Source organism: Lipotes vexillifer, unplaced genomic scaffold, assembly GCF_000442215.2.
Source record: "Lipotes vexillifer unplaced genomic scaffold, Lipotes_vexillifer_v1.1 scaffold963, whole genome shotgun sequence".
Taxonomy (NCBI): domain Eukaryota; kingdom Metazoa; phylum Chordata; class Mammalia; order Artiodactyla; family Lipotidae; genus Lipotes; species Lipotes vexillifer.
Window position 1 is genome coordinate 683,407 of NW_006780023.1, and position 7,154 is coordinate 690,560.

The 7,154-nt window shown below is 38.4% G+C and overlaps 2 protein-coding genes across 3 annotated transcripts in view; one reads left to right on the forward strand and one right to left on the reverse strand.

The window, feature by feature from the left end:
• Positions 1 to 7,154, reverse strand: part of CMSS1 (cms1 ribosomal small subunit homolog) — a 392,477-nt gene that overhangs the window by 262,410 nt on the left and 122,913 nt on the right. The window lies entirely within an intron of this gene.
• The window catches only part of FILIP1L (filamin A interacting protein 1 like), a 119,620-nt gene that overhangs the window by 1,605 nt on the left and 110,861 nt on the right, over positions 1 to 7,154 (forward strand). For both annotated transcript variants that reach the window (XM_007453203.1, XM_007453204.1), the window contains exon 3: positions 6,251 to 6,429. In XM_007453203.1, coding sequence (XP_007453265.1) covers positions 6,251 to 6,429 — 179 coding nt within the window. The remainder of the gene's footprint in view (positions 1 to 6,250; positions 6,430 to 7,154) is intronic.

Here is a 7,154-nt window from a genome sequence, read left to right on the forward strand (position 1 = left end):
TTTCCCTCTTGTATAAACACGTAGACACACAGACACACACAGATACACACAGACATACACACTCAGATCCAGACACACACACACACACACATACACACACAGGAATCTGCACTTCTTTTGGAGATCTGAAGGCAATAATAAAAAACAGATAAAGTTTAACCATAGAAGTTAATTTCTTTGAAAACACTGAAGTATTATGTCATAGAAATTCTGAGCATGAATGGAAATGATCTGAAGAATTATCCAGGAAACAGAGTTTTAGAAAGCATACATTTTAGATGAACACATAACTTCTTTTTCCTTCAAAAGTTTAATGACAGTAAAGACTTTTCTCCCACCAAGTATGCCCAACAATGACAACAGCAAAGATGAACAGTCTCAACACGGCCACCACTGCACAAAGATACAGCACTGCTTGCTCTTTTACTTGCTGACATTTCTTAAACTCCTTGGCATCCTTATTTTATTCTTCTATTTTCTACTGAGACCTCAATGGAAAATTTCATAATTTTTCATTTTTATAAAAAGTAAACAACTAGGAGCATAAGTTAAGGCTAGAGAGAGTGAAAGCAAATTTTGGGCAAATTTCCCCCACATACGCTCTTGGCAACCTACCTCAGGACTGACCTCTAATGTCCTTGCTATTCTTGTCTTGAGTGTCTCATGACAGAAGCCTACCATCTTGCCAAATTGTGAAAGAGTTTGGTCATATGGATCTGCTTCTCTGAGGGGTGAGGGTGAGGATGAGACCACCCAAAGTCTGTTGATTGCGCTTTAATCCAAATTTTAAACAAGAGGAGCCGAAGCCTCATTCAAGTCAATAGTGTTAAAACTGTATTCTGGCTCCCAACACAGTGACTGTGAAACAGCATTAAGCACAAATTCCCCAACCAGTATAAGTGCAAATGCAAGTTAATTATCACTGAACATATACTCACAAAACTCCACAAATGGCACAACCCCTCAACACTTCAGAGTAAAATGAAACAGAATAATTCCAAACTTATCCTGAAATCAGTAGGAAAAGTTTTAGTTACTTTTGTAAGTAAATAATTCTATTGTACACAGGCAAAACTGGAAACACCCTCTCTGCAAATGCTTGCAATCCTAACTCTGCAAAGTGTCCCTAAAAGTTACCCATAATTTGGCCCTGCTCTATAAATCCAACCTTCCTTGATTACTCAACCAACAGATACCCCTACACACACACACACACACACACACACACACACACACACACACACACACTTCTTACATTCCCATCTCCATGATTTGTCCGTTTTCTTCTTTTGCCTACTTCCCCCTGATAGATTTCTCTCCTCAGCTACAAGTCTCTCCCAGTTCCTTGAAGCCCCTATAATTCTATCTACCCAACAACCCAGTTGCCTACCCTTTTCCTCTATCTAGGAAGTAATGGGTGAGGGGGGGATACCCAGAAAATAAACAATAAAGGGAAATTCTGACTAGGAGTCCCTAGATAGGACTGAAGAAAAGAAAGAAAGTGGGGTGTTCCCACTAAGATCATACCGGGGGGCACCCTAATTACATCAGGGTAAGGATGTGCATGCTAAAAATTTATTATTTTGTTTTCCTCCATCTTCCTCCTTTTATTTTCCTCATAATGTTCTTTTAAAAAAATGTGAAAAATCTCAACCATGTCTAGGGTAAACTAAAGGGGATTTATCTATTCATAAGGCAAAATACCTTAGAAAAACAAACTGTTCTCAGCTATGTCATATGTTAGGAACACTTACTTAAGGTGGAGGCCTGCAAGCTAGAACAAAGGATGTGGATGGGGAGAGAGGGAGGGAAAAACTCAGAGTCCAGAACAGTTTTAACCTCCTATTCCTTTCCAACCTAGGCTTCTATACTAAAAGTTACCTTAAAAAAGATACTTGAGTTAATGGCCTAACATATTCTTAGTTCTTCCAAAAAAGATATCAAGAAAAATATAACAACAGTTTGGATTTATCAAGGTACTATAATAAAAGAATCTGCATACCTTATTAGCATTACCTTAGGGCAGTTCTTAAAGTATTGATACTTATTTTAAGCAACTATATAGTTCAGCTTTTAAATTTCATTTCATAATTTTCATTGTATAAATATAGTTGTGCTTCCTGTCTTCAGGGTGCTTAATGTCTCTTTTAAGAGTGACAGACAACAAGTGATCACACAATAAGTATATAATACACACTATGTTAATTTTTGTGGTGAAAACCACAAAGCACTATGAGGGAGTATAATGGGGGATCGAATTGAGACACAAGAATCAGGAAAGCCAAGTTCCAGAGAATGAGTAGGGGTTACTCAAGTAGAACATAAAGAAATTCCATTTCCAGAAACATTGTGGATGACATATCATGAAATCATATCACTAAAAAATACATAAAAACATTCGACAAAATATCTAGCATACTCTTAAGTGCATGGATGAGTTTTACATGGAGCTAGAGAAATCCTGAAGCCAGGAACTAAAAAGGGAAATTTCCTCAGACTAGCTTCTGGCTCCAAATATTTTCAATCTTTCTCTTCTATAATCCACAAACTTCCAGTGCTAGGAACCAAAAGACATATTCATTTTGCAGTACAGCCTCTGGTTTTTCACTTCTGAGCATGGCTGGGTGAGCTGGCACACCCAGAATGCTACCAAGATGGACAGTAGAGAGGTAGAATGTGAGAGTGACCTGAAGCTCAGTAGATGACCAAATAAGAATGACACAGGACTATCACCATTCAGGGTGACAGTAAATCAAGGAAGGGCTTTCAGAAGAGTCCGGTAGAGGTCATGCAGAGACAAGAATCATGCCCCCATTTCCAGTATCTGAGATACTGCGGCAGTGTGAGAATAAGCAGTCTCTATTTTAGGATGCTAGCATTATCCAGGAAAACCAGGTTTCAGTAAAGACAGGGAAGAAGATGGAGCATTTTATGAATAGCATATTTAGTTACGCTTGATCTACTAAAACAGCCAAATAATTTCTCTACTGTCTGAACCAGCTTTATCTCTACTAGTATATTCAGGATAATCAAAGAAAAAGACAATCTTCAAAGAGCCAACGAAAAAGAACAAAGAGAACCAAAGCCATAGCTCAGAAAGAAGATAAAGCCCCAAATTAGGGTGGTCTGTGACTCAGGAGCTATTAAAACAAAGGTCATTATTCTTTCCTAAACATATATTAAGCAACCAAAAGCAAAAAGACTGACGATCTCTCTGTCCTTCATTCTCTTTGACCACGGGAGAATCCAACCTATTGGAACACATTGGACTTCCTGCATCCTAGGCAAGGAGTTGGATTGTATTAGTGGTTGCGGGTAGGATATGACATCAGGGAGGCTAAAATGATAAGCTTGTCATTGAACGGTAAACATTAATGAGTTATCTTTTTAATCTTCCTTCCCCTGACACTCCCTAAAGTGACTGAGTCTTCCTGTTTTCTTCCCCAGGCTTCTTTCAACCCACAAGTGGAGCTAGATCAAAAAGGGGCAGTGGTTCTTTGATAGTCCCTTAGTGCTTAAGGATACACCACCTTATACTGCTCCTAATTGTTTAGCGTGTATATCTTATCTGCCTAGTAACAGTATAAGCATTGAGACTTTAAAATTCTCCCATGGCAACTATCATAGTACTAAATGCATATAGCATAATAGACGCTTAATAAATAGTTGTTGCCTTGAGAAAACTGTGGCAATACAATTGATCTTAGAAATCAAGCCCAACCACTACATTTATAATCGAAAAACCTGAAGTACACAACGGTTAAGTGGCTTGGCCAAGCACACACACACAATTGGTGGAAAATGAAATGAGTTCAGACAAGCTCAGGTCCGTCATTTGATCTGCAGGAATGAAGAAGAGACTGAATTAAGAACAACTGGCATATTTTCTAAGAGGCATTTTGGGTATGGAGAAATGAAGGCACAGAATAAAACTTCAAGCATAAGCTAAAACATATCTAGAATCACTTTCTTTGGGAACTTTCCCTCTGCAAGGTCCCTATTTGACACCTTTCCAATTTCTGCTGTTGACAAATATGAGGTCCTTAGCACCAAACAGCATGCAGTAAATATAGGCCATTCTTCAAGAGTCATGGAAGGTGGGAGAAGGAAAACCCAGAGAATTAGACATTTCACTGATAAGAAGGAACAAATAATTCCACTCAGGAGTGACCAGAGAAAGCCATAAAGGAAGAACAGGAAAAGTTTTGGGTGGAAGGGGAAAAAGGTTTCTATGTCCTGGCACTGAAAAAAGCAGTCTTGAAGCACCACGGTGTGTTCTAAGAGCTACCTGAAGTCTGGTGCGGCTAAAGTCTGGGTGAGAAAGACGGGAAGGTACGGAATGAGAATGGGGTGGAAGTGTCAGGAGGCCAGATGGTGAGGAACCTTTCAGCTCTGAATAGGAGAGTGGAGTAATCCCACTGGTGGAAGATTGTGCTGTCACTGATGAGGACAGGCTGGATGGGGGTGAGGCTGAAGGGAGAGCCCTTAGGAGATTATGTAACAATGGGCAGTGATTCTTTCCAACATTCCTTCCTTGTCCCTACAAACAAACAAGCAAACAAACAAAATAAGGAGGAAAAACACAATGGAAAGCAATAGATTAACTAAACCTTCTCTTTTCTCTTTTTGGGCTAAACTAAGTTTAATATTCATGTCCATACAACTACAAGAAGCTATCTGAGGAAGTTTCCTTTATGAAGCCTCCCTTAGTCATTCATTTATGCTTTACTAAATACCTATTATAATTATTCATTTATTAATTCTAGGGCCGATCTTGTGATAAATTGAATGTTTCTCTAAGTCAAACATCAAGCTCCCTAAATTAAGGCTGATTCTATTACTATTTCACTCTCAAATTCTAAAAGCAGTTGATTTGAATTTCCCTTATAATGCAGTCTAATGTTTGGAAAACTGGACAATTAACACTACAACCTCTCCCTCAGAGAATGGTCATTAGTTAAAAGTGACTCTGCCGGCAAGCAATACAACTTAGCAATTTCAGCTTCCACAAAAGGATTGGTCACATTAATTAAAAATCATCACCTATATGACATATGAAGTATTTTGTGTTAAGGCACCATTATAAACCCATATTAGAAAACTAGACAACCAGCCTAAGTGTTTAGAGGTCAGTTGGGTTCTGTATGCTTGGACACCTTTATTCCCTTCTTTTTCTGAAATCATTTGGCCATTTTTGTGCTTTGGATTCCTAGTTAAGTATGTGCTTTTTAAGGACGTATGATTTAAACTGGCTTCAAATTCAGAGTCACAAATTTTCAGTCTTTTACAATAAAGGCAAAGGGCAAAATCAACCAATATTATCAGTTATAGTTTAGTATTTAACTAATCTAGACAGTCATATGCTTTCAAAACCATGTTCTTAAATGGATTTTCATTTATCACTGGTCAAAGATCCTGAAGCACTTTTGTTTTAATCAGTCTACTTCCCTCTTTTCTTTCTTGATTCCTTGCTTGCTTATTTTGTTTTCAATCTGTAAGCATATACTGGGCACCTACTATAAGCAAAGCACTCTATTAGATGTTAAGAATTTAAGAAAAATAGAATGTAGGCCCTGCTTTCAGGGAGTTCACAGTCTAGTAGAGGAGACAAAAGTACATAAGACATGGGGTAATTGTTTTATAACAGAGATATAAGTAGGCCACGGAAACCAGAAAGGACTTGGTGTTTACACCAGGTCTATACCAACACAGAATTGATTAACAAGAATTTGGAAAAAATACACAAACACCTTTATGAATAATGCACTGAAAAACAGACCATGGATCCAAGAGATGTACGTGAGCAGAGTACTTTAGGGAGGGCTGGGCAGCTAGGGAAGTGGCAGAATCAAACATTGTACAAGGACTCCTTTACTTTCCATCATTCCTCTGATATGGTTCCCCTGGAGAGAAAAGGAAGTGGCAGAAAGGGGGTATGGAGAAATTGTTCAGATATTTACAGAGGAACCAATGTTTTTTTCTGGTTAAAAAATAAAAAATGATGACATGGGAACTAAGATCCCACAAGCCACGTGGTGCGGCCAGAAAAAAAAAAAATGACAGTAAGAAAGTTACATTTGTGTTGAAACATCAAAAAGTATCAATTAACAAGAGTAATGATAACAAACTAAACAAGGAAATCATAAACCCACTGTTGAATTAATTTGTTAAAACTTGGATATTTCTAAAAGAGGTAGAGATGGCAGTATTATGAATGATTTGTACTTAGACTATGTATTTTCTTTTGTAGTTGGACAAAGTCGTGGAAAAACATAAAGAATCTCACAGACGAATCCTGGAACAGCTTTTAACGGTAGAAAAATCTCACAGGCAAACCATATTAGAGTTGGAGGAAGAAAAGAGAAAACATAAAGAATACATTGAGAAGAGTGATGAATTCATAAGCTTGCTAGAACAGGAACGTGAAAGGTAAGGCTACTGTGGACAAGACAGTGACCTATTCTTCAAATTCTTACTAACCTCTCACTATGCACTGGGCATTATACCAAGGGATACAGGGATACAAGGTAAATATGACAACCTCTGGTCTCAAAAATCTCATGGTCCAGAGTGAGGAAAAGGATATGTTTAAAAACAATATTAATACAATGCAAGAATAACCGGGTGTGATAGGACTGTGGAAACATAAATGCTGGGCACCTGATTCTTCAAGGGAGTGCCCTGTGAAAGCTGCAGAGAGGAGGTAATGGGTCTAGTCCCTACGCAAACAAGAATGGAGACCACATACAAGGCAGGGGCAGGAATAAGTGCCACAGCATAGAGGTAAGACAAGAGTATGGGTACCGAGGGAACTAAAGCTTTCCACATGGCTACAGCACAGGGTGTGAGAAAAGGAAAGGCTAGACACGAGCAGCTGGATTTTATACTATTGGCAAGAAGGAGCAAATGACAAATTATGAGAAGGAGAATGAGTTATCAGGGATGCTTTCTTAAGGAACCATTAAGGAAAGACGGAAGAAAGACAGGGGCAGGTATGTGTTCCAATGGCTATAGGGTTAGGGAGGATGGGGCATAACAAGAATTATTTATGACATATAGTCAATATGAATTAGTGACTAATGTGACTAGAGAGCAGAGCAAGGAAAACAGGAAGTTATACTCCTAGTTCTTCACCAAGGTACAGAAAGCAGGAA